Source organism: Ipomoea nil, unplaced genomic scaffold (genome assembly GCF_001879475.1).
Source record: "Ipomoea nil cultivar Tokyo-kokei standard unplaced genomic scaffold, Asagao_1.1 scaffold2403, whole genome shotgun sequence".
Lineage (NCBI taxonomy): Eukaryota > Viridiplantae > Streptophyta > Magnoliopsida > Solanales > Convolvulaceae > Ipomoea > Ipomoea nil.
Window position 1 is genome coordinate 1,194,668 of NW_017618831.1, and position 26,837 is coordinate 1,221,504.

Genomic DNA, 26,837 nt, shown 5'->3' on the forward strand with positions numbered 1-26,837 from the left:
ACGTAAAACTCTCGTGTTTAATGTCCATGTGTCACGTAAAGATTCCTCCGCGTATGACGATAGATGTTACATGATTGGCACCAATTGGAATCATATAGATTACAAGACACTAGAGGACATGGTTTTGCTTCCATTTCATTATTTGCCTTTCCTTTTTGATAGAAAAACATCTCCTCTGACCTCTGTGGCATTGGAAAAGAGGACTTTCTGAGTTCTGAATACAAAGCAAAGGTACAGATGCCAACAAGGCTATAGAGTACAACCATGGAACAATACAAACAACATTATTGCCTGTAATAATACTAGATTCTTGATGTCACTGAAACAAGATCTACCATCATTGAAAAATATACATATAAAGGTTATTTGATTCACCAAGAAAAGGGTTTTACAGCTTAATTTACACTTCTGTAGCACATTCTGTTTAGGAAAAAAACATTGGTATTAATGAAAATGGAGACATTACAGAGGACTAATGAGCCTTGATGTTTGAGAATTATAAATAAGTATTCGATGAACACAATCAAGAACACTTTAGGAGGTGCTCCTGAAGTCGAATCCAATGTGGGTGTTTTTAAAAATAAGTTCTTAGGTATGAGGTGGTAAGGATGGGAGATTTTTCTGAACAATATCATTGTAACCAAATAATCTAATAAAGCAAGAAATGAGCTCCTCTTGAATTACATATTCATCAGGAAGTTTTACGTTTGCTTCTCTTTTCAAAGATGTAACCTCCTTATCTGCAATCCCACACGGCACAATATTCTTGAAGTAGCTTAAATCAGGATCGATATTGAATGCTAGGCCGTGTGAGGTAATCCCAGATGAAATTCGTACTCCAATGGCTCCTATCTTTCTCTCCCCAACCCAAACTCCGGTTTCTCCTGTTCTTCCAGCCTGTGCTTTCACGCCATATTTCGATGCTAACTCAATCATGGTTAACTCAAGATTCTCCACATACATTCTAGCTCCAAGGCCTATATCTCTCAAAGAAATAATAGGATACAAGATGGCTTGGTGAGGACCGTGAAAAGTAATGTCACCTCCTCTTTGCGTATAGTGAAGTTCGGCTCCCATGGCTTCAAGTTCAGACTCGCCAACTAATAGATTGTGATCAGTTCGCCTTTTGCCAAGGGTATATGTAGGCGGATGTTGTAAAGACAACAGGGTATCTGTTATTTTAAGGGATTTTCTATCGGATGCTAGCTTTTCTTGCAGCTTCAGTGCCTCAAGGTAATTGACAGTGCCCAGTTTCCACACCTCAAGAATTCGAGGAAGTCTCATACCCCTGAGAATGAAGGGAAAGAAATGAATCCAGTTTTCACTATAGAACCAGACAACATACATTTCATCATAACTACAAATTTGAATATCAAAAGAGTTAATTCCAGAAGGAACTCAGTTTCTACGCTCAGAGAGTCAGAGGCTTGGAAACGAGGGCAACACATTAACTTCACAAACCCAATCTTAATCCCCAACATTGCCATAATTTGATGATTATGTATATATAAATTGGTATATACAGAGAATGCAATGAAGATTATCAATTGTAGAGCAACAATGCCAAATCTAGCTGAGCTTCTCTGCTGGTAACTAGAAGCAAACAATTGATAAAGGATGTTACCTAACCGGAGGTGTTCTTCCTTGAAATGTATGAGTGATTTGCAGTCAATCCAACTACGTCTTATCGCAGCGACAACTGCAATTTGAATTGAGAATCAGATTTGGATGATAACAGAAAGTGAAGGATCCTAATAAAACATCTGTTGAGTACTAAACCAAAAAAAAAAAAAAAAAAAAAAAAAAAAAAGAAGAGCTATTCTGTACCAACATGGTAGACTTGAAATTTCTGGGACAAAACAACCTGAATCATACTGTATCCTAATGAATTACTATGAAGTGTTATGCACAAGAAGTGACCTTTTTTCACCAAATTTCTAATCCCTCCCACCTCCTCCTAACTTCGTTTCCCTCTCAATGCATTTAAGAAGTAAAGAAAAAAAATCTCCATTGTGTTTGCAACCTGTTACCGACCAAGTGATGACAAAGATCTTATCTTTCAGTCAGTCCAATTTGTTCACAACATAGACAATTACTAACCTCCGCATTTCATTGTTTAATATAAGCAAGCTTCATTTAAAATGCTCAGAATTCAGATAAATTTATTCTTCCAGACTTCCCTAAAAAACATCAAGGTAGTACATTTATACTAAACTACCTAATCGAGTATAGTCCTAAAAACTTTTTAACCTTCGATTTGACCTATTTGAGTAAAATCAAGCTTATCTTGAATGGCAGAATGCCCCAACTCTCAAAATGATGGTAAGTCATAATTCTAGCCATTCCTTAACACATTTAATGATTTGAGCATATTTACCAGACTGTAAAGCTCAATTGCCAGCAAAACACTGTAAGAATCCTGGCAAATGCAAGGCTACAGATATCTAGCCCTAATACAGAGATAAACTGCAACAATCCCAAAACTCAATCCACAAGCATGAACTTCAATCAACAACAGAGCTTTAACTACAAACACTTCTATATTGACAAAATGCATTCTTACATAACACTGAAATGAAAGGAGAGAGGAAAGGGAAAATTAGGGCACCTTTGATTTCGGAAAATTGGGTCTGCGAAATGGTTATCCGGAGCTCCAATGGAGAAGGAGAGTGAAGAGATTAGAGATGGAAGACTTTCAGGTTTAAGTTCTTGATTTCCTGTTAGCTAATTTCTTCCCTCTTTTTTTTTTTTTTTCGTATGGCCGAATCTAGAGTTTTGGGCTGAGAAATTTGTGCCTGTGTAGGAATCTACAAGATAAATGGCCCAAAATGTCTAAATATTTAATATGGAGTAAAATAATGTCAAATTTGTGACTAAAAGTATTCATATTATTTTTCTAAAATAAAAAGAGTATTCATATTAAAACAATTATTCATATTAGATTCGTTTTTATATTTGATTCTAAGTGCAAAAAATATAAAATAATGCGGAGTAATAATTTATGGTGAAATTCATTAATTTATAAACAATCAACAAAACAAAAAGCATTCAAAATTATTTTTTTTTTTTAAAGGACATTTTTGAAGAACAAACTTAATTCATTAAATTGAGTCTCAAAACAATATTGATAAACAACGAAGGAACAACAAACCACTCCTCTTGATAATTTGGTATGACGTATAAACAGTCTCCCGTGCAATAATTTGATATGACGTATAAGAGGTCTCCCTGTCCTTGCCACCAAACCCAATAAAAATTATTCCGTACAAAATAGTCCTTGTTCCATTTTAATTGGATTATTTTCACACAGTTGTATGGACCACAAAATATATATATATATATATATATATATATATATATATATATATATATATATATAGATATATATATATATATATATATATATATATATATATGTGTGTGTGTGTGTGTGTGTGTGTGTGTGTGTGTGTGTGTGTGTGTGTACATAAAGTACATTATTTGAGTATTTAAAGTACATTATTTTGTATACTGTCAAATAATGTATTAGTGTGTAGACCATGGTCTACATAAAAATTTGTCGCTCCCTTCCCTACAAGCTAAGGAATCGGGTTTATAATAAGATCTAAAAACAATGGACATCAACCAGCTTGGTTGGCGTGAATGGTCATGTACTGTCATTCCTTAACTCCTCCCCCCACCCTCACCCCCTATATAACCCTTGTATGTATAAAAAAAAATATTAACAAAAGATGATCTAGTTCAATTGGTAGGGTGCGTGTTTGGCCTTTGGTGAATCAGTTGTTTGAATCTTTGTATGGCTTAGAGGTCAGGAACTCGAACCTCCTTTCATATGGTAAAACATGTTTAAATCTTTGTATGATTTAGAGGTCAGGAATTCGAACCTCTTCTCTTAATACGGTAAACCCAATTTGACCAGCACTTTACTCCTTAATTAGATCTGCGATAAACCGCAAGCTAAGTTATAAAGATTTATCCTTGAATCTATTTCTATTATAGCATATACTATATACACATATATAATGGGGTTGGGGGGCAACTGCCTCCAATCTGCCCCTAAGTATAACACTATAAACAATGTAACCCGCAAGCATTGCACAAAGTCCGCAAATAATATCCAAAGTCAAAATGCATACCCAATATGACAATAATTTTCTCAAGTCGAAACGCAAATGATATTAACTGTCCCACCTCCTCAACCAACAAGAAAGTCATGTTACCAAATGACCTCTTAAGTCTTATTGCCATCGTAAGTCAATATTAAATTATAAAATAAATCGTAATAACATACACTAAATAACTATTGGCTCAAGTAAAAATAAAATATACCCCACTTTAACTTCAGCTAATAAAATTGACAACTAATAGAATTGTCCTTGTGACCCAGCACGCACATTCTGTTCAGATGACATGTATTGATTCTCTCATATAGGAGGTCATGAGATCGAGCCTTAGTAGAGGCATTATTGACTCTTGTGCTTCAGTAGGTTGAGAAAATATATTTAAACAGACACTTGTAATAGAGTCAGTAATTTAAAAAAAAAAAACAGAATTGTCTTGTGCAGCGCCATGCATACATGCAAGAGACAAAAAATGGAGTTATTAGCTGGGGGCTTAATTGATGATGAGGTCCTTTTCTCCACATCGGACCACATTTTTTGCAGATCGAAGACAGAAGATTGATCAGAAAGTGATGAGCTGTGGTGGATACTCATAATGCATCCACACCTACATTTCCCAGCCTGAATTGCTGAAACCTTCGTCAGCCTGCCTACTATACACCCACAATATTACACAAAACCATATCAATTTTGTCTACAAATAAATTAAATAATGCTCATATGTACATACTATATATATTGTAAGAATATAATTATGATGCACCGATATTCTAAGAGGGATTGGAGTGTTTTTACGATGGGATATGATGGCTAGGTGTAAAACTGTGTGCGATACTAACTGCTTCTATATATTAGCTAGAGTCTTGGCTGGTGTAGAGGACAAAAGAATTGAATCAGAGCAGATATATAATTTATAGCAATTCAAATTGGCTGTATATATATACCAAGAGTGTTGGCATTTTGAAAAATGTCAACTAGCTAGAACATAATGATTACTTTCTTGATTCAATCTTGGTTCGTACTTTAGCAAAAAATTAAATTGTCACAATTACATACTTTAATTAGCTATTGTGCAGCAATTAACAGATAATCAAATACTTAGACTAATCTTATTTCGCACTTCAACTAAAACTCAAATCACCAATTAACTTTATAAAAGCATGTCATTCACGTTGAAAATCTCAGCCTCCTCAAAAGATATATAGACGTATAGCTAATAGCTTAACCTCCATAAACAATCCTTAACTACAAAACGTGCACGAATTGTTCCATTAACAGACTACTGTTGGAGATTTTTTTTTTGCGTAAGGCTCGATGAAGGATGGCTTGCAAATTTGGGAATAGTTTAATCTGAATTAAAGTTACTTCAATGTTGATTTTAATTTTAATTACAATTTTTTTAAAAAAAAGTTTAATAATGAAAATATTTTACATAGTTTTCATGTCCTGAATCAATTCCCAACTCCCAAGGTTTGAAATAAACCTTTGCTTCTTTCTAATATTGTAAACTTGATGTCATCTCATATACTATGCTTTTTCTTTTATTTTATATGAAAATAAGGTCAACTGCTATGTAGTGTGATGAATGGTCATATGATCAAACCTTAACAGAGGTGATAAAAAATATTACTTTGTCAATAATTTAGAGATAGAAATTATGAATTTTCTAATAATATAGTTGATCTTTCAACATCAAAACACAAACAAAATTCATGAAACAGATGAGTGAATCAGTGAAGGAGAGGAGACAGAACCAAAGACAAGATACTTTTGTGGTAGAGAAAATATTCTTTAATTCCTAGTACAATTCTCTGTTTTTGTTTATTTTTTTATATTTATTTCTAGGAATTCCAAGTGTAGTTTATTTATTTATTTAGTAATAATTCCAACCGCAAAGGCCTAGGTTGTCCGCCAAATTCGAGGCGTTCTGATGTTGTTCACGTGCAATGTACGGGTTTACTCACGTGCGAGCCCTTTGTTTGTCATTTCACCTTCTCATTATATTTAACCGTCTAAAAAATTAAAATTATTACTCCGTATTTTTTAAAAAATAAATATAACAATTTTTTTTTACATTATAGTTCCAAATATTATTTAAATATTTCCCCGGAGTAGCATTTTCCGTTCCGTTAATTTCAGAGGAAAACCAATGTCCCGGGATATGTCGATCGAGTCTACCATTCATCGATTGACACGTGTGCGGAACGCAGGATTGTTACGTTTTAACCGAGCATGAAGGGGGGAGGATTCCAGTAGGCCCCACTGTTGCTTGTCTTTTAAACGGAAAAATGCCATTTAAGCACCTTCGCATTCTTTCCGGTATTCTGTTCACTCTCAAAACTGTGAAAGAGAGAGAGAGAGAGAGAACAGAGAGCGCTTTTTGGGAGGAAGCCGAGAGCGCAGCTCTGCATAATCTGGAGGTATTCTGTTTTCTCTACGGCTTTTTGATCGATTGTTTATAAGCTACATTGCCGTTTATAATTCTGTATGTATGGATGTTTATGCAAATGTGTTCTTTGGACTTCGATTTGTGATCCTTTCGGGTTTTCTTTGTGCAATTCTCTGTATTTTGGGTATGCAAATTCCTGTTAGGGGTAATTTCTTGCATGCACCACTGAATTATGTATAAACATCAGCTTATGGATATGGTTATTATTATTATTATTAATTTTTTTTTTTGGGTTTATTTATGATTTACGGAATGAATTATTGAAGCTATAACTTGACTAATATAATTAATGAATTTTTACTTGATTTTTTTTTTAAAAATGGAATCTTTGTTTTTATGTGATTAGCTTTTACCTGAATTTGTTTAGTTATTTATTTTAACATGGGAAGTCTTTGCTTCAAAGTTTCATTATAAATTTGTTGTCTTTTTGCTTATTCATAGCTAATAGCTTCCATTGTTAAGATAAACTTGTACAATAATTGGACTTGGTGCTTTTGCAGGATTAATATAAAACTGTAAATGTGTGATATCACTAATGCCTAAAGCTATTAATTGAGATGAAACATATATATTTCAATAGGGTATGGTGAAAATGTGATTGAATGTGCCTGTTCACCTGGAGATTATAGTTGAAGTGGAACAAATATGAAATGTCATGTTAGTTTCTAAGATTTTTGTGTTGCTTATGACAAAGAGTGCTAGTGTTAGACAGGCAAACAAGCGAAAGAAGTAGTCACTCCTGATAAGGTAGGAAATTTCCTACCTTTGAATTTACAGTGTGTTCCGTCTTACTAAAAATTGTTAAGCTAATTGGACCGCGGTTTAGGGTGTAGTTTGGTGGTAAGCTACACCTATTTTATATTTGGGTTTGAAATTTGAAACCCACCTCCCATGCCCCCATCAAATGTAACAAGAAATAAAAATCTTCTAGTTCTTTAAATGACCCTCTTTTATGAATGTTGGAAATTTCTTAGCTTCAAATTAATGATGGGTTCCATGCTACTCAAAATTTCTATGCAAGCTTTAATGCTAATTAATTGTTTGGCGCATATAATAATATTGTTGAGTAAATATCTTGGAGGTCTGAACATATGTACGGAGTAATTTGTAAAAAATAAATTGGCAGTTAAATATATGGGTACGCTAAAGTCAAGGTTTCTATTCTGTAATAGATTGTACACCTAGCAAATGGTTATTTTCCAACTGACATCTTTATGAATGTAGAGTGCGACGCGTTGATATTATATGCTTTATTGTCTTTACGTACAAATTTTTATGGCATTTAATTAAGGCATGCTGTTATAAGTTGGATCTTCAGAACTTATTTGGCAATAGAACTACAAGTCTACAACTAACATATGAAGTGTATTACCTAACATTTAAGTATGGAAGGCCCATCAGCCCAGGTATGTGTGATGGGTTGGTGTGATTGTAATATATGCTTTATTACCTTTACGTACAAATTTTTATGGCATTTAATTAAGGCATGATGTTATGAGTTGGATCTTCAGAACTTATTTGGCAATAGAAGTACAACTAACATAAAGTGTTTTACCTAACATTTAATTATGGAAGCCCCAGCAGCCCAGGTATGTGTGATGGGTTGGTGTGATTGTAATTGTATTCCAAAGTTGATTTTACTGTGACTTCTGCTTTTGGAATTCTGCTGGACAGCTGGACCCTCCCTACATAGAACTTTTTTTCCTCGAGTATTTATCACAAGGTGATCAGCTTGGTTTCAATTTTCATTTCCCAATCAACTTCACGTGTCAGATCAAATGTAGTTGGCATTCTTTGTTCTCATGCTTTCTCCAATATTTCTGTGTCAACTGTGTTTTTCACATATCTTATGATGTGTTCATTTACTGAGAAGTACACTGCACTCTCTCTCTGCCACTGAATGCCAGAGCATGAATTATTTTTCATGCTATCCTCAATTTACTTTCTTGAATAAATAGAAAAGTTTCCAATTTTGCAGGCTTGGGATTTGAAGGTGTAGAGAGCCATGGGTGCTGGTGGCCGAATTTCATCTTCAACTGAATCTGGTTTTAAGAAGAACCCACTTGAAAGGGTTCCATATACTAAGCCTAAATTCTCCCTAAGTGATATCAAGAAGGCCATCCCTCCTCATTGCTTTGAGCGATCGCTTATTCGGTCATTCTCATATGTTGTGTATGACTTGTTCTTCGTTGCTCTTTTCTACTACATAGCCACCAATTATATCCATTTGCTTCCATCTACTTATCAATACCTTGCATGGCCTATTTATTGGGCTCTTCAAGGTTGTGTCTGCACTGGGATCTGGGTTATAGCCCATGAATGTGGCCACCATGCTTTTAGTGATTACCAATGGGTGGATGATACTGTTGGCCTTATCCTTCACTCTGCCCTTTTCGTACCCTACTTCTCATGGAAATATAGTCACCGCCGCCATCATTCCAACACGGGTTCCCTTGAGCGTGATGAAGTCTTTGTCCCAAAGCCAAAATCTAAAGTCAATTGGTTCTCCAAATACTTGAACAATCCACCAGGGAGGGTTATAACAATGACTATTACTCTTACTCTTGGTTGGCCATTATATTTGGCTTTCAATGTGTCTGGCAGACATTATGACAGATATGCATGCCATTATGATCCTTATGGCCCAATCTTCAATGCTCGTGAGAGGCTTCAGGTCTTCATTTCTGATGCTGGTATTTTTGCTACAACATATGTGCTTTACCGCCTTGCTATGCTTAAAGGGATAACTTGGGTCATCTGCATCTATGGGGTTCCTTTGCTTATTGTCAATGGCTTTCTTGTTCTGATCACATATCTGCAGCACACCCACCCAGCATTGCCACACTATGACTCGTCCGAGTGGGATTGGCTAAGGGGAGCTTTGGCCACCGTCGATAGAGATTATGGAGTGCTAAACAAGGTTTTCCACAACATAACCGACACTCATATAGCTCACCATCTCTTTTCAACCATGCCACACTACAATGCAATGGAGGCAACCAAAGCAATCAGGCCGATACTTGGAGAGTACTACCAAATTGATCGCACTCCATTTTACAAAGCAATGTGGAGAGAGGCAAGAGAGTGTCTCTACGTCGAGCCAGATGAGGGTTCTCAAGTGAAGGGCGTGTATTGGTACAGAAACAAGCTCGAGTAAAACTCGTGTGTGAAGTTTATCTCTTGCTGGTCAAGTCCCCATGATGGCAACTTATAGTTTGGGTCTATACAGGTACTTCGGTTACTTAAGGTTGTAGTAACTAGTGAGTTTATGTTAGTGGACATGGGAATGTGTTTCTTATGCTTCAGGGAAAGGAGTTTGCTGCTCTTTTTCCTTAGTTATGTGCTAATGTTCAATTCAATAAAACAATGACAATGTGCTTGTAGTAATGGTGTCTTTATATTATTTTCTATGATTGTGTTAGATTCAAAACCTAAATAGCGGCCAGTGTTCCCGTGACTCCACCCTGTTTATGAGTCCGTGTGGACAGATATTGGCCATTGAATACTTGAAATTAATGGCTTAGATTTGGCTAACTGTGCACGACAACTGTGCATTTCACTTCACAGTTCGCGTTACACAACTGCCGAAATCTAAGCCATTGATCTCAAGCATTCAATGGTCCATATCTGTCCACAGGGACTCGTATAACAGGATGGACTCATTTGATCACCTAGTCTATATATATATATATATATATATATATATATATATATATAAAAGATGATGGAAAACAACTACACAATACAACAATCTCCATTCTTATATCAACTTATTATCAAGGAACCATTCTTACAGATTGTGACAAGTAGTTCAGAGTTTGCAAATGTTCATAAAAGATGAATAATGTAAAGAGTAAACTAATCTACAATGTACACTGAGAGAACCATCAACAATTCAACAATTTATATTCACTTTCATATACAGGAAGCTTTTTCCACTTCAATTATATTTTCTGCAAATTGCTTCTTGCTTGGCTCTACCTTAGGAGCTGGAAATAACAGTCTGTAGCTCTCTTGCGACCCATGTAACTTCAGCAAGGCATTCGAGGGTATCCTCGATTACCTCTCCGATCATCATCAGTAAGACTCTACATTCTACAGGCAACAAAAACGCGAACTTAGAAGTTAAAACCGAATGTCTGATCCACTTGGTATGATCGGGACTACTAACCTGGTATTTTGCTGAAATTGAGTAGACAGACAGAAGCAAGAACCTTGTGCTCGAGCAGCTTGCCATGTTCGAGGCACGCTTTCAGCTGACAGATGAGAGCTGAGAAGGCAGACAGCTCGAACTCTGAACCAGACCGTGAAGAAGAAGCGAGCACTGAGCTCAACCATGCTACTGTTGTCAGGCACACCCTAACCAATTCTATATTCCCGGAGGCTAAACACATCGAAAGTGCTCCCAAAAATGACTTCTTGCCGCTTCCAAGAAGCATGGCTGACATTCTCGCCTGCCACTCCTCCCTCACCTCTTCTTCACCATCATCCATCTGGTTAAACACGACTAGTTAAGATTCCTTGTATCCACATTCATTCACTAAGATGCATTATGAGGCATGGAAGCGTCTAAATGTCATAAAATTATGATTCATGAAAGCCAGAGGTACAAAACCATTTTTTTTTTTTTTTAACTTTGATTAGTAGATGAACATACCATTGTTATCCTTCCATTGTCTGGTTCATTGTCTTCTGTGCTTTCAAGATCCGATTCAAAACGATCAATAAATCCAGCCTGCTTTAAGATCCAATCTTCTGTCATAATCTTCCCAAATGCAGAAAAATGCCTTCCTAGTATAAGGAGTCCTTTGCAACACATTTCTATTAGCCTTTCATCCAAAAAGCTGCTTTCTAATGCAACTGTAATAGCATCAATGGCTCCATCTATACAAACATTGGAACATTGTGTGTCTGTCTGCAAGATCAGAACACAAGTGTCATCTAAACCTGATTTTAGAGAACTTGGAAACAGTAAGTTTTCGAAGATTTTTCTAAGACATTTGAGCCTTGAAGTGTACCAGAAGGTGAAAATGCAAGATTAATACAGCAACCAGCGATTTCTGTTTGCAGTGAGAGCTCTGCAGATAGGTCGATAACAGAATCGTTATATTTGCTATATCGTCACTTTGAAGGCCAGATAGAAAATATGTTGCATCTTTTCTCCTGAAATATCAGAGATAGTGTCAAAAAAAGTTAATAATCAGATTAGATCATTAATACAAGAGGCTTTTGATATCATATATACCTGTTCAGGCAAATCAGCTCGGTCATCAATGAAATAGCATTCTGAACAGATTCTAAATCCTCACTGCAAAGAACCTCAAGCAGACACATTTTATCAATGTTTCTGGCAATGAGGTTTCTGCAATTAGAGTCAGCTTCGATGCAAGAGGATAGCAAAGCGGAGACACATTTCTTCTCATTAAGGTTCCCAAGGTTGAATCTGTGGATGAGAAACTGTAAACCTCCAAGGCATATAAGCTGTTTCACATTTTTCGTTCTTTCATCTATACTCGAAACGATAAGAAGCTTTTCTAGGATGGAAACAGCTATCTCAGCCTTTGAATCACTCGCGAATTGAGATGAAAAGGCCAATAGATGCTGCCAATGCTCAGACCTCCACTTATCAATAACGCGTTTTAGAATGAAGTTACTTAGAGGCACAGCTTGGCATTCTAGCTTTTTGCTCGTTATTGGACAAGTTCTATTTCCTTTGGAGAACCAGTTCAAAATAGCTGCTCTCTCGAAGCTTTGTCCAGTCTCAAGGGTCACCGGATCTTCAAAAACAAGTCCAGTCAGAGGGCAGATAAACTCGGTTGGGATGCTCAAACCTAAAGGCCTTTCACTATCAACAGATTCCTCGGTATTCTGCTGTCCAAAAAACGCTTTTGCTATCCTCTCGATGATAATCTTGATTACCTTTGAATGAGGTGCAGCATCTATAGTACCATAAATTTCTTGAATTGATGGCTTTGGATGAACATCGCTAAAATGTTCAACTAGTTTGTTCTCTTCTTGAATCTCTGCCTCTTCAGTTATTGGCATGCTATACTGCAGAAATTCATCTTCAGAGTATAAGTTTCCTAGTAAACGTTAAACATCCAATGATCTAAATGCAAAAAGTTTAGTACTTACAGACTGGCATGTAGCGTAAGGTTCAATTTTAACTATTTGAGAGCAGTGTGTTTCTTCAGTGACACTACCATTCGACATTGATGCACTCCCGCCATAGCTTTCTTCCTTGTAGTAGTCCAATTCCACTCCATTTTTATGCCGAAATACCTCATCATATAACTTTTTACTCACCACTGGCTGGGGTGAGAAACTGCCTACAATGCACGAAACGCTATTGGGATCTTCGTTCCGAGCCAGCTGAGGAGATAAAAATGGAATTTTGACGGAAGGGATTGAAGGAGGCTCAACTCCTTCTGTTAACCAATCCTTGTAGTAAACCGCAAACTTATTAGTCCCAGTATCCATAGTCTCATTGTATACTTTTTCAAGAACCTTAAGCTTTCTTGATTTGCTGTCTGGACTTTCGAGCATGCCAAGTTCTTTAATGTACCAAATCTTCAAGTGGGATAGATGTGGGAGGAATATATTATCCCACAAATCTGGCAATAGACTCGTCCTCGCCTGCAATGGAGAATCACAAAATACTTGCAGGATATGCTTTGCAGCGATTCGGTCTTTTCTCTGCAGCTTATATATCACACTGAGATATAGATGAGCACAGGCTGCAAGCTTAACATTGGGAATTCCAGATGTGAACCCGTCTTTTAGATCACTGGAATTCAAACCTGTAATGACACTAAGCTGCAATGATGCCTTTTTCAGCTCTTTTAGACCTGCAGAACCTTCTGCAGATTTTTCCACTGTTTCTATGGCTTGTTCGAGATTGGTTATGATCTTGCTCTTCACATCCAGTCCTTCTGATAAACCAGAAAAATTCAAGGAAGCAAAGCTGTTATGCCGAAGAGATGCCCTGAAATCCTCGTCTCGAAGAAAGGATTTTATGTGGTTACTCAAGATGGAAACGATGGCTTGAGTAGCAGCTTCGTCAATTGAAGGAGTATCCATAGCCTGCTCGATCCCCGCCTTCCTTCTACCTCTGCTATCATCGAAACTCTTCCCATTTAGCGAGTTTCGCTTGGAACTGGCACCAGACATCTCAGCATGTACAATGTTTTTCCTGTAATTGTTAGCATATGTTGTTGTACTATGTTGCCTGCCCTTCTCGCTCCCCTCGTGGCTGTAGACTTGGTTCGAGTAAACATCTTTGTACCTCTGATCACTTCTGCCAATCTCAACTATCTCATTGCTCATTGCAGCATCAATTATCTCAGAATCAGGTGATTCCTCAGATGATGATTCTGCATAAAGTTTCTTGCTTTTCTGCTTCATAATCAAAGATTTGTCTTTGTTTCCTGCCCTTGGCTTCCAATCTTGAATTCTTTCTCTTGTTGCATTGTTTCTTTCAGAATCATACAGAGGTATATCGGATCTCGTTCTCTCCGGCCTCCTAACACCAGAAGATTTATGTCTTCCTTGAACTGGATAAAGTGATCCACTTGCAGTTTGCAGCCCTGTTGAAGCTCTTGATAGTTTCTTTAATCTCCTGCCCTTAAATCCTTCCTCAGACAGAAGCTGCTGTAATGACATTGCCATTCAGTTCAAATTACAACTGACCTGCACTTATTTCAAAAACACAAAACAAAGATTAGTTCAAATATATATATCTATATTTTTTTTTGTGGTGAGAGAAATCCGCAGCCACTATTCAAGGGTGTGCAGTGCGTAAATCTCGTCTTGTGACCTTAGCCAGTAAAGGATCACAAGGAGTTAAATCAATCTAAGTTGCCCATAACTGACCAGCTCGAACCAAGAAGGTCAATAAACCGTTCTGTGAGTTGAACTTGTAACCTTGTGATTATCAAGTTAACTGTCTGACCATTTGGTCGTGACTAATCTACTCTTTGGTAAGGGCGTTCACAAGAAAATCTTTTTAAAAATACAAACTTTTCTTTTAATCCATCTTAGAGGACCATATTTGCTCATTTCTTAAATTACAGCAACAACATATAGCTAGTTGTTTCATAAAATCAATCACTCACTTATACAGACAATAATCATTATATATTCAGTCAGTATATTATAATATACACTTCTATTTCCTCAGGGCTGAGATAGATACATAAAAACACACAAATATACATATGCATATATATCAAAGCAAGAAAAGTATGAGGAAAAACAAAGGGAAAAAGGGGTACCTTAATCAAGCTGTGTTTTTTTATCTTTTATCACAGACTTTCACGTTGAAACTCCATGGATGCGAACTGTTGAGACCAAGAATCTGGGAAGATGAAGAGAAACAGGTTCTTCTTGGAAGAAGAAGATGAAATTAAGACAAAAGGCCATGAGGGTAGAAGAGTTTTTGATAAATACAAAAATTGGCATTAAAGAAATGCAGTAATAAAGAATTGGAGAAGGCAGGAGACTGAAACAGCGGGCATGAAGGAGAAAGGTACAGACAAAGCAGAAGATGACAACTAAGAAAACAACCTAAAGATACCTCACAACGTATTTAGCTTTGGCTTAACTATGTTTTGCACCTTTGCTTACGTATCTGCCGGCCATAGCTCAGACCCTTTCAATGGCGGCCGTTTCTTGGTATGAATTGCATGCATTGCCCCCCTTTACTTCATGGAAATAAACTATGGCCACACTAGTAATTATAATTGCACCAATAAGACAATTTTTTTTTTTTATAAGTTTGAACCCCAAACTTAAGGACCCTACCTCACCGCTCTTGTCCTAAGACAGGTCCATGAGATAAATCTCCATAATACATTAAAACCCTGCACCTTGAGACGAATAGCACAACAAATTTATAAACTTATTTTAAGTTGATTGATCGATCGATTGAATTGTGTTTGACTCTTTCTTAGAGGGAAGAAAGAAAAAAACTAGCTTATAAGTATTTGTGTCATTGTGAGTTGGACCATTCGAGAAAACAACATGGGTGTAAAGACAAGATGGAAGAGAAGAATGGTTACTCATGTTATCATTCAATCTACAAATTTATTGGCTTTCTTGTGAATATGATTTATTTAACTTGAAATTTTATACTAGGAAGACAAGTACATTTTAGATAACTTTGATTTTGAGCAATATTATTTGTTGACTAAATAAATATATCACTTGATCACATGACACATTAGTTTTGAAGAGTTGAGCAGTTATATTATTTGACATGCACGATTAAATAGATATACATTTTGCACATTTTGATATTTGATGCGTGCTCTTTTAAAAGGTTTAAATTATGGTTAACATGCACGAGTTTTTTTTGAGTTAAATTTTGATATGGATTAATAAATTTTTGAAAGAATAGTGACAATTGATTTATAGAGAAAGAATCAAGGATGGATGAGGATTGGATATGTAGTAATGATTCCAACTCCTACTTTTATGTTGTCTTCATATGAACTACAATTCTCTCAACTGATCTTAATTATGTTGTTTTCATTTGGAATGAGACTGAAAGCTGAAGTTTCAATTCAATAAAAGAATTTCAAATTCCAACTTTAAGTTTTAACATATGGATGTTAGCAGTTGACTAATCTTAATTAAATATGTTAATGATGGAGCAATATACCTCTAATACTTTAATTTGAATTCCTAAAAATGATGACAAATGAAAAAGAAGAAACTAACATTCCATCTCATACCAATGAGGAGGGAAAAATGAAAGTCAATATTCAAATCTTTTATTAGAATGTCAATGCATTTTGTTTACACTTTCAATTCATATTATAGTATTTAGAAGTATTAGGTATACAGGGATGTGACCAATAAAAAGAGATGATAAAATAATTGTTAAACGGCCATTTTAAACATTCCAATTCTTTCAAGTCTTTATAAAATGAAATTTTTTAACTAAATAAATATTAAATCAGCGTGTCATTGAATTTGCCTCTTTATTTCATGAAAATTAAATTATGGCTACACTAGTAATTATAATTGCACAACACTATATTTTCCTAAATTAGCGAACAGTACATGTGTGAACACAGTATGGAAAAGAAGAATGATTATTTGTTATCTAATTTGCAGAAATGTTATTTGTCTAACTAAACATATTGACATGACAGGTTTCTACCAAAAATACCTCCTAAAAGTTTCCCGAGATAGGGACCTTGATGACACTTAACATAATCAAGAAACTCAATTTTGTAGTGCTTGATTGCGTACTGATTAGCATTAGAATCACAAAATGACAGTACTTAACATATTTAATTGATACGTTGAAGTAAATGTGAACGAGATATGTCATTACAAGTAAAATCACTTGATTAGTATCCAGGCCTCAATGACATCTCAACCTATTTAATTTCCTCCAATATTTCAAACCCTTCCCAGCTAAACCTTTAATTTGTATTATACACTCCAATGCCTTCAAAAGAGGAAAAAAAAAAAAGGATCAGTTTTGCATTTCGAAGACTTAGTATTTTAGGAAGGCAAATTTAGTATCTCTACTCATCAATTTAAACTGTGAAAACATGCAAATAAGGTACAGTAGCTTCATGCAGTTAAATTGTTGAATTGGTTCATTCAAAAGAAGTGTGGTCTCGTATATATGGTGAATATAAATGGCATGAAGAACTTCCCTTTTCAATGCTTCATGGCATGATCAAGCTCATAATAATACTTCAAAACTTTCACATACATTTCATGTGCCAAACTAATTGGAACAGTATTTGTATTTGGTTATATGTATTTTCTTAGAATTTGTATTTAATTTTTTACGCTTAATACCATATTAAATTATATATTTTTGTATTTTTATTAAGGGAAAATGGCACTTTTTCCCCCTATGTTATATACTTATAGCACTTTTTCCCCCTCAATTATTTAAGTGGCTCTTTTCCCCCCTGAAATGTTAAATGGACATATTTACCCTTAAAATAAATAATTCATTTATTTTTATTCTCCAATAAATTATTACTATAATTTGGTTCAAACCAGATACTATAGTAACCAAACCAAAATATTCCAATTACAATTTATAATCAAAACGCGATATTTAGAGTTTATTAAAATCGCGAACTGGAATGGCTGGTTCATGTTCCGAACTGAAAAAATAAAATACATTTATTGTTGAATTTAAACTATTTTAAAATAAAAAATAAAATTTTAAAATATAGACAGTTCAAAATCGCGAACGGGATCCGGAACCGCCGGTTCATGATCCAGTTTTTTTTATTCTTAAATTTAATAAATTGAAATCCAAATATTGAGTTCTAGATCTGAATCATAACTGAAAGCTTTTAATTCGATTGTTATAGTGTCTGGTTTAGTTCGAACCGAACCGTGGTAATCGCTACATATACGCAATAATTTGTTGGAGAAGTAAAATAAATAAAATGTTTACTTTAAGGGTAGAAATGTCAATTTAATATATTAGGGGGAAAAACCACCACTTTTAAAATAATTGAGGGGACTAATGTGCTTACATAAATAATTGAGGGGAAAAAAGTGCTATAAGTATATAACATAGGGGGAAAAAGTGCCATTTTCCCTTTTATTAAACATGAATTAATAAAATACATTTAAATATTATATATTAAATCATTACTGCAGTTCTAAATTAAAACTCGAAAAATTCCCTACCAATTTCCAAAATTAAGCCGCCTAAAATTTAAAAATTGAATAACCAATAAATAAATCTCAATCTCAATGCTAAGCACCCTTACAATTTCTTGAGTATAACTCAGGGTTTCCATTTTCGAACACAGTGACTAATTTCCTTGCTAAATTATAGCACTGCTACAATTGTTATTCACAAAACAATTATTTCATGATGGATAACACTTGTGTGAGACCGTCTCACGGGTCGGATCTTTGATTAATGGGTCGAATATTTGATTAATAGGTTGGATCTTTGACCTCATTAATCAAAGATCCGACCCGCCTTACGAATTGAGATGTGTGAGACATTCTCACACAAATTTTTGCCTTCCATGATATGACAAAATGTCAAAATGCTAGACACTAATTTTCTTCCCTTTTTTCTTTATTTTTAATTTTCTTTCTTTTAATATTTATCTTATAGGGTAAGGAGTGTGGATCACAAAACGACCAATATGACAAAATGCTAAACTTTTTTTATGGGAAAAAAGGTCAAATACATCCCTGAAGTTTATATAGAAAGTCAATAAAAGCCCTAAATTTTTAAGGGAAAAGGGTCAAATACACCCCTGAACTTTATACAAGAAGTCAATTAGGCCCCTGAACTTTAAAATGTTGCAATTAAACCTATAAACTTGTTACTTTTGTGCATTTAGACCCAATTACAAATTAATTACTTGTAATAGCAGGTGAGATGCTGACGTGTCATTTTTTAAAATAAATAATAATAATATATTATTATAAAATTATAAAAAAAAATTAAAAAAGAGAGAAGATGGAAGCCATCGCTGCCATCTTCTTCTTCTTGCCTGGGAAACTAAATTTTGTTTTAAAAAAGAGAAGATGGCAGCCTTCGCTGCCATCTTTTTCCTGCTGCCTTCTTCGTCTCCACTAGAGACGGAGGGGGAACAATTTTATTTTATATTTTTTAAATAAAAACGAAGAAGAGAGAAGATGGCAGTCATGGCCATGGCTGCCATCTTCTTCTTAAGTCTCTTTCGTCTCCAGTGGAGACGAAGGGAACTCTTTTTTATTTTTTTTATTTTTAAAGAAAAAGAGAAGATGACAACCATGGACTGCCATCTTCTTCTTGCCTCCATCTTCGTAGGAGGCTAGCAGGCAAGAAGAAGAAGATGGCAGCCATGGCTGCCATCTTCTCTCTCTCTCTTTTTTTATTTTTTATATTATTTTATTATTAGTAATTATTTTTAAAAAATGACACGTCAGCATCCCACCTGCTATTACAGGTAATTAACATGCACAAAAATAACAAGTTCATAGGTTTAATTGTAACATTTTAAAGTTCAAGGGCCTAATTGACTTCTTGTATAAAGTTCAGGGGTGTATTTGACCCTTTTCTCAATTTTTAAACGTTGCAATTAAACATATTAACTTGTGATTCTCGATTCTCGTGCATTCAGCCCCAAGAAGAAGTTAATTACAAGTAATAATAACAATATAATATAAGATCATATGTGACAATTGACATGGCATTCTTTAAAAATAAATAATAATAATAAATTAATATTTAAAAAAAAAAAAAAAAGATGGCAAGCGTTTTTTTATGAGAAAAAAGGTCAAATACACCCCTGAAGTTTATATGGAAAGTCAATAAGACCCCTAAACTTTAAAAAAAAAAAAAATGGCAAGCGTTTACCATACGTTTGGGAAGAAGAATGCTGCCTTCAACGTACCTTTTGTTATTTATTTATATATGGAGGTGCAGGGAATTGAACCCCGTGCCTCTCGCATGCGAAGCGAGCGCTCTACCATATGAGCTACACCCCCCATAAACAATAATGAAGTGAATATTTTGATAATGACATATTTTTAAGCTTGCATTGAGTATTTGAGTATGTATTTGATAAATTTGTGATTCTTTACACATTATTTACCTCAAAAAGTTATAATTAATTTGGATCAAATGATATTTTTTTGAAAGCATATAAGAGAATGAAATAAAAAATAAAAAAAAAATATAAGAGAATGAAATCTTCTATAACCTCCTTCTCTAATTCATTATGTAGTTTTTTTTTTTTTTTTTTTTTTTTTTTACCTCCGATCACAATGTAGGTTTGGTTAGCCCTTTTAAACTTTTAATTAAATGCAATTCAAAAAAAGTTAATTTTTCAATTAACAACATGATTATCACCTTAGGGTACTAAAGATTAAGGACTTGTTTACTAATTGGAGAATTTCTCTAATTTTCTAGAAAATTAGAGAATAAAAAAAAAAAAAACATGTTTAACTAGAATGATTTTTCATTTTAAAAATAGAAAATATTTCTTAATTTTCAAGAAAATTGGATAATTTTAAAAAATCTTGGTAATCCTTCATTATCTATAACCCTTATCAAACTAGAAGTGGGAGAAAATTAAACATGGGTAATCCTTAATTATTTATAATTCCTTATCAAACTAGAAGTGGGAGAAACAACCCACTTACAAATATATATATATACATATATATATATTTCACATTGGTTTTCTTATTTGTTCAAACAATTCGAAGCAAAAAATACAAGCTAAGCATGGCCAGCAGTGGAGGAATGAAACCAAATACAGTAATTTCTGCAAATAAGTTTGCCTTTGCTGTCCACCGAGCATTGTGAAAGAAACTGGTATAACGACCCTTCTGATCTCATTTCATCATCTTCATCAACTCATCCTACTCTTCAATCCCAAGAACAAGAAGAAAAAAGTTCATTATCTTTGTACTGCATTGTTGATGTTGCCATCAGTTGATGTGGTTGATAGTGATAATGGTATACCGTACATTAAGGGACAAACGAGTTCAAACTCAAAGGAGCATAAGAGACGACAAAGAAGAGAAAGAATTCGAAGAAATTGATCTGTTAAGAGAGGGAATAACAAAAGTGGAATAAATTTGACAATTCTTTGTGTTATTACTGTTTTTATTGGATTTGTGATTGTGATGTATGTGATGCTTTTAGCTTTTCTGTGATATTATGATTTTGATTTCTTAAATTAATTTTTAGAATGATTATGTAGTAGAAGAAATTTTTATAGTTCTTTCCTCTTATATTTGATCTTATGTTGTTTTCATTTGGAATGAGACTGAAAGCTGAGGTAGTTTCAATTCAATCAAAGAATTTCAAATTCCAACTTTAACATATGGATGTTAGCAGTTGACTAATCTTAATTAAATATGTTAATGGAGCAATCTACCGTCTAATACTTTAATTTGAATTCCTAAAAATGATGACAAATGGAAAAGAAGAAACTAACATTCCATCCCATACCAGGAGTGGAAAAGGAAAGTCAATATTAGAATCTTTTGTTAGAATGTCAATGCATTTTTGTTTACATGCACCTTCAATTCATATTATATAGTTTTTAGAAGGGTTAGGTATATTGGAAGTGACCAATAAAAAGAGATGAAAAAATAATTATTAAAGCGCTATATAGATAAAATTCTTTCAAGTTTTTATATAAATTTTTTTTTTTAAATAAATATTAAATTAACGTGTAACAGATACTTCATAATTGCCACTGCACACTAGTAATTATAATTGCACTACACTATCTATGTTTTTCTAAATTGTACCCAAAAGTTAAATCCTCCCCCAATGGCTCATGTGGAAGTATGTAAATCATGGTAACTCAACAGAATACAGACTTGAAACACATGTGAATACCTTCATATTCTACCGTACACTCTCCGCCACAACTTGAATTTCGACAGACGAGTCCTGTACGTAATATCCACTAACTTCAACATAGAGGTGGCAAATCTTATCTTGATTGACGTAAGAACTCTCTCCAAAATATTCAATAGGCAGCCATTATTGCACTATCACGTAATGATAAGAATCATCCAGGACCCTCCTATTTGGCGTATTCATAGCCTTGGACTGAATGAATTTAACGTAATCAATTCAATATGAGTCTCTGGGCTCCACATTGGTCCACATTGCATGCAGACGCTGGAGAAGATAACAGTGGCCAACTGTTCTTCCTAGCACTCTGATTATGAGTGACTTCTACGGTTGGACCGTCCTTCTCTTCCGGTTCGTCTCCAAACCAGTTGGCCGAAGGTGGCTGGGGTTGAGCTCCCGGATTGCTGTGTTCAGAAACCGGCATCAATCATTGGAGAAGGCTGTTCAGTTGATGGCAGATCCAGGTTGTGTTTATTTTTTTCTGCATGGTTCCAGGAGATCTTGGTATGTTTCTCCAGAGATCTCTGGGCCGGACCGGCGATCGAACGATTCTTGATTACTTTAGAACTTGGTATGTCATTAAAAGTAAAATCGCTTGACTGCTATTCATATCCCAATGACATCCCAATCAATTTAATTTCCTCCAATATTTCAAAAGTAACGCTTCTCAGTTAAACCTTTAATTTGTATTATACACTCCAATGCCTTAAAAAGAGAGAGAGAAAAAAAAAAGGGATCAGTTTTGCATTTCGAAGACATAGTATTTTAGGAGGGCAAATTTAGTATCTCTCATCAATTTAAACTGTGAAAACATGCAAATCAGTACAGTAGCTTCATGCAGTTAAATTGTTGAATTGGTTCATTCAAAAGAAGTGTGGTCTCGTATATATGGTGAATATAAATGGCATGAAGAACTTCCCTTTTCAATGCTTCATGGCATGATCAAGCTCATAATAAAACTTTCACATTACATGTGCCAAACTGATTGGAACAATATTTGTATTTGGTTAATGATGTATTTCCTTAGAATTTGTATTTAAACTTTTACGCTAAATTATATATTTTTGTATTTTTATTAAGCATGAATTAATAAAATACATTTTAAATAGTATAGATTAAATCATTACTTCAGTTCTAAATTAAAAGTCAAAAAATTACTCACCATTTTCCAAAATTAAGTCACTTGAAATTTAAAAATTGAATAACCAATAAATAAAGAGTTAATACCCAAAATCGTCCTCGACTATAGTGGTTTTTCTCAATTTCGTCCTAAACGACTTTGGTGACCTAATATCGTCCCAGACTTTTGTGTTTCGCTCAATTTAGTCCTCCATTTGTTATTTCGTCAAATTGATGTTAAATAAAGGGACAATTCAGTAATGTCAATATTGATCTCTCTTTACTTTCAACTTGTGAAGTGCAAAATTCCTCTTTCTTGTACGAATTACACCCAGAATTACTCCCGGACCTGCAAATCAAATTTTATATTCGCAATTTTAGGAGTAATTCTGGGAGTAATTCATAAAAAAAAAAAAAAAAAAGGATTTCGCAGTTCACATGTCTATGAGTAAAGATATGCCAATATTAAAATTACTGAATTATCTATTTATTTAACACCAAATGGACAGAATAACAAATGAGGGACTAAATTGAGCAAAAACACAAAAGTCTGGGACTAAATTGAGCGAAACACAAAAGTCTGGGACTAAATTGAGCGAAACACAAAAGTCTGGGACGATATTAGGTCACTAAAGTCGTTTAAGACGAAATTGAGAAAAACCACTATAGTCGAGGACGATTTTGGGTATTAACTCAATAAATAAATCTCAATCTCAATGCTAAGCACCTTTACAATTTCTTGAGTATAACTCAGGAATTTTTACTTCCGGACACAGTAACTAATCCTCTTGCTGAATTGTAGCACCAGTACAATTGTTATTCACAAAACAACTATTCCATGATATGACAAAATGTCAAAATGCTAGACACTAGTTTTCTTCCTTTTTTTCTTTATTTTTAATTTTTTAAAAAATATTTATCTTATGTGGTAAGGAGTTTTCTTCCTTTTTTTCTTTATTTTTAATTTTTAAAAAAAATTATTTATCTTATGTGGTAAGGAGTGTGGCTCACAAAACGACCAAGAGTAAAGAAGAGAGAGAGAGATGACAAGCATTTACCGTTTAGAAAGAAGTATGCTACCTTCAACCTTTTATATATATTATTTTTTATTTTTTGAAGAAAGAAGTATTGCTACCTTCAACCTTTATTATATATTTTATTTTTTATTTTTTGAAGAAAGTTCTTTCTATTATATATATTATTTTTTATTTTTTGAAGAAAGAAGTATGCTACCTTCAACCTTTATTATATATATGGAAAGTTCTTTCTTTTTCTCAACATTATATGGAAGTGCAGGGAATTGAATCCCGTGCCTCTCGCATGCGAAGCGAGCGCTCTACCATATGAGCTACACCCCCATGAATAATAATGAAGTGAACATTTTGATAATGACCGTATATTTAAGTTTGCATTGAGTTTGTATTTGATAAATTTGTGATTCTTTACGCATTATTTATCTCAAAAAGTTATAATTAATTTAGATCAAATGAAATTTTTTTTAAAGCATATAAGAGAATGAAAAAAATAAAAAAACATAAGAGAATGAAATCTTCTATAACCTCCTTCCCTAATCCATTCTTTAGTTTATTTAATTGTTTTTACCTCCGATCCCAATGTAGGTTTGGTTAGCCCTTGTTTTTACCCCCGATCCCAATGTAGGTTTGGTTAGCCCTTTTAAACTTTTATTATTTTCTTTTTTGAAGAAAGTTCTTTTTCTTTTTCTTTTTTTTCTCTCAATGTTATATGGAGGTGCAGAGAATTGAACCATGTTCATCTCGCATGCGAAGCGAGCGCTCTATCATATGAGTTACGCCCCCATGAACAATAATGAAGTAAATATTTTGATAATAATGTAAATATTTTAATTTGATAATGACTATATGTTTGAGCTTGCATTGAGTATGTATTTGATAACTTTGTGATTCTTTACATATTATTTAACTCAAAAAGTTATAATTAATTTAGATCAAATGATATTTTTTGAAAGCATATAAGAGAATTATTAAAAAAAAAAAAAAATCATAAGAGAATGAATTCTTCTATAACTTCCTTCTCTAATCCATTCTTTAGTTTATTTAAATTTTTTTTTTTTTTTACCTCCGAACCCAAATGTAGGTTGGTTAGCCCTTTTAAATTTATAATTAAATGCAATTTTTAAAAGGTTAATTTTTCAATTAACAACATGATTATCACCTTAGGGTACTAAAGATTAAGGACTTATTTATTAATTGGAGAATTTCTCTAGTTCTCTAGGAAATTAAAGAATTAAAGAATAGAAAAAAAAAAAAAAAACATGTTTACTAGCATGATTTTTCATTTTGAAAACATAAAATATTTCTTAATTTTTTTTAAAAAATGGAGAATTTTAAAAAACCTTGGTAATCCTTCATTATTTATAACCCTTATCAAACTAGAAGTGGGAGAAACAACCCACTTAGGCACTTACAAATATATGTATATTTCACATTGTTTTTCTTCTTTGTTCAAACAATTCGAAGCAAAAAATAGAAGCTAAGCATGGCCAGTGGAGGAATGAAACCAAAGACAGTAATTTCTGCAAATAAGTTTGCCTTGCTGTCCACCGACCACTGTGAAAGAAACTGCTATAACGACCCTTCTAATCTTATTTTATCTTCTTCATCAACTCATCCTACTCTTCAATCCCAAGAACAAGAAGAAAAAAGTTCATTATCTTGTACTGCATTGTTCATGTTGCCATCAGTTGATGTGGTTGATAGTGATAATGATATAACGAACATTGAGGGACAAACGGGTTCAAACTCAAAGGAGCATAAGAGACGACAAAAAAGAGAAAGAATTCGAAGAAATCGATCTATTAAGAGAGGGAATAAAAAAATTAATGGAATAAATTTGACAATTCTTTATGCCATTACTATTTTTATTGGATTTCTTATGTATGTGATGCTTTTAACTTTTCTTTGATATTATGATTTCGATTTCCTAAATTAATTTTTAGAATGATTATGTAGTAGAAGAAATTTTTATAGTTCTTTCCTCTTATATTCGATCTTATGTTGTTTTCATTTGGAATGAGACTTAAAGCTGAGGTTTCAATTCAATCAAAGAATTTCACTTGAAATGGATGTATACTAGGAAGACACATTATTTTAATTAACTTTGATTTTGAGCAATGTTATTTGTCTAACTAAACATGACACGACACGTTTCAACAAGTAGTTGTATTTGTTCTGAGCAAATTGTTTTTCTTTCACTTTTTAAAAAATGTTTTTGAGAGCAAACAAAACCAAAAAAAATTCTATCAATAAGTCAAAACCAAATCACTAATGAAGGGAGGAGGAGATCCTAATAAAACCATTTTAATTTATTAATGAGTCAAAACCTAATGACTAATACGAGGAGATCCTGAGTAAACTATTGAATCAGACTGAGATCAGAGCTCATAGCTTTAAAAGTGTGAGCTACCGAATTTGCTTATCGTATCACGTCTAATTATAACATTGTTAAGGGATATACTGAGACAGTCCCCTAATTAATATTAAGCAGGGAGAATGCCTCCTTACAAGCTAAAGCTTTCGCCAGATAGGGATCTTGATGACGGTTAACACGATCAAGATACTCAATTTTGTAGTGTTTGATTGCGTACCGATTTGCATTAGAAACACAAAAGGACAATACTTAACATATTTAATTTGATAGGTTGAAGTAGCTAGATGGGAACGAGGTATGTCATTTTACATTTAAATGGAAGAGGAACACCCAAAAATACATAAGAACTTAAAAATCTGACGCCAAA

At 33.9% G+C, this 26,837-nt stretch overlaps 3 protein-coding genes and 1 non-coding gene across 9 annotated transcripts; 1 reads left to right on the plus strand and 3 right to left on the minus strand.

Moving 5' to 3' along the window:
• Positions 1-422: 422 nt before the first annotated feature.
• On the minus strand, positions 423-16,170 carry LOC109152415 (octanoyltransferase). Of its 3 annotated transcripts, XM_019300096.1 has the most exons (4): positions 16,160-16,170; positions 2,609-2,738; positions 1,625-1,699; positions 423-1,288 (listed from the first exon to the last, which is right to left on the minus strand). In XM_019300096.1, the coding sequence occupies exon 4, from the start codon at positions 1,282-1,284 to the stop codon at positions 589-591; it is 696 nt and encodes a 231-aa protein (XP_019155641.1). In that variant the 5' UTR covers positions 1,285-1,288; positions 1,625-1,699; positions 2,609-2,738; positions 16,160-16,170; the 3' UTR covers positions 423-588. The 3 variants fall into 3 exon arrangements, with proteins under 3 accessions (XP_019155641.1, XP_019155642.1, XP_019155643.1); XM_019300097.1 differs by lacking the exon at positions 16,160-16,170 and having other exon boundaries at positions 423-1,287; positions 2,609-2,826; XM_019300098.1 differs by lacking the exons at positions 1,625-1,699; positions 16,160-16,170 and having other exon boundaries at positions 2,609-2,823.
• LOC109152414 (delta(12)-acyl-lipid-desaturase-like) lies at positions 6,434-9,978 on the plus strand. Of its 3 annotated transcripts, none has more exons than XM_019300093.1 (2): positions 6,434-6,541; positions 8,549-9,978. In XM_019300093.1, exon 2 carries the CDS (start codon positions 8,576-8,578, stop codon positions 9,725-9,727), a length of 1,152 nt encoding a protein of 383 aa, XP_019155638.1. In that variant the 5' UTR covers positions 6,434-6,541; positions 8,549-8,575; the 3' UTR covers positions 9,728-9,978. The 3 variants fall into 3 exon arrangements, with proteins under 3 accessions (XP_019155638.1, XP_019155639.1, XP_019155640.1); XM_019300094.1 differs by lacking the exon at positions 6,434-6,541 and adding an exon at positions 8,330-8,442; XM_019300095.1 differs by lacking the exon at positions 6,434-6,541 and adding an exon at positions 8,462-8,478.
• Positions 10,319-14,996, minus strand: LOC109152413. Of its 2 annotated transcripts, XM_019300091.1 has the most exons (8): positions 14,865-14,996; positions 14,387-14,392; positions 12,706-14,259; positions 11,816-12,621; positions 11,589-11,733; positions 11,228-11,485; positions 10,742-11,063; positions 10,319-10,665 (listed from the first exon to the last, which is right to left on the minus strand). In XM_019300091.1, exons 3-8 carry the CDS (start codon positions 14,236-14,238, stop codon positions 10,553-10,555), a joined length of 3,177 nt encoding a protein of 1,058 aa, XP_019155636.1. In that variant the 5' UTR covers positions 14,239-14,259; positions 14,387-14,392; positions 14,865-14,996; the 3' UTR covers positions 10,319-10,552. The 2 variants fall into 2 exon arrangements, with proteins under 2 accessions (XP_019155636.1, XP_019155637.1); XM_019300092.1 differs by lacking the exon at positions 14,387-14,392 and having other exon boundaries at positions 14,844-14,996.
• Positions 16,171-19,979: 3,809 nt separating the features above from the next.
• On the minus strand, positions 19,980-20,052 carry TRNAA-CGC. The gene has a single exon. It is a non-coding gene; the product is annotated as a tRNA-Ala (tRNA).
• Between the last annotated feature and the right edge of the window lie 6,785 nt (positions 20,053-26,837).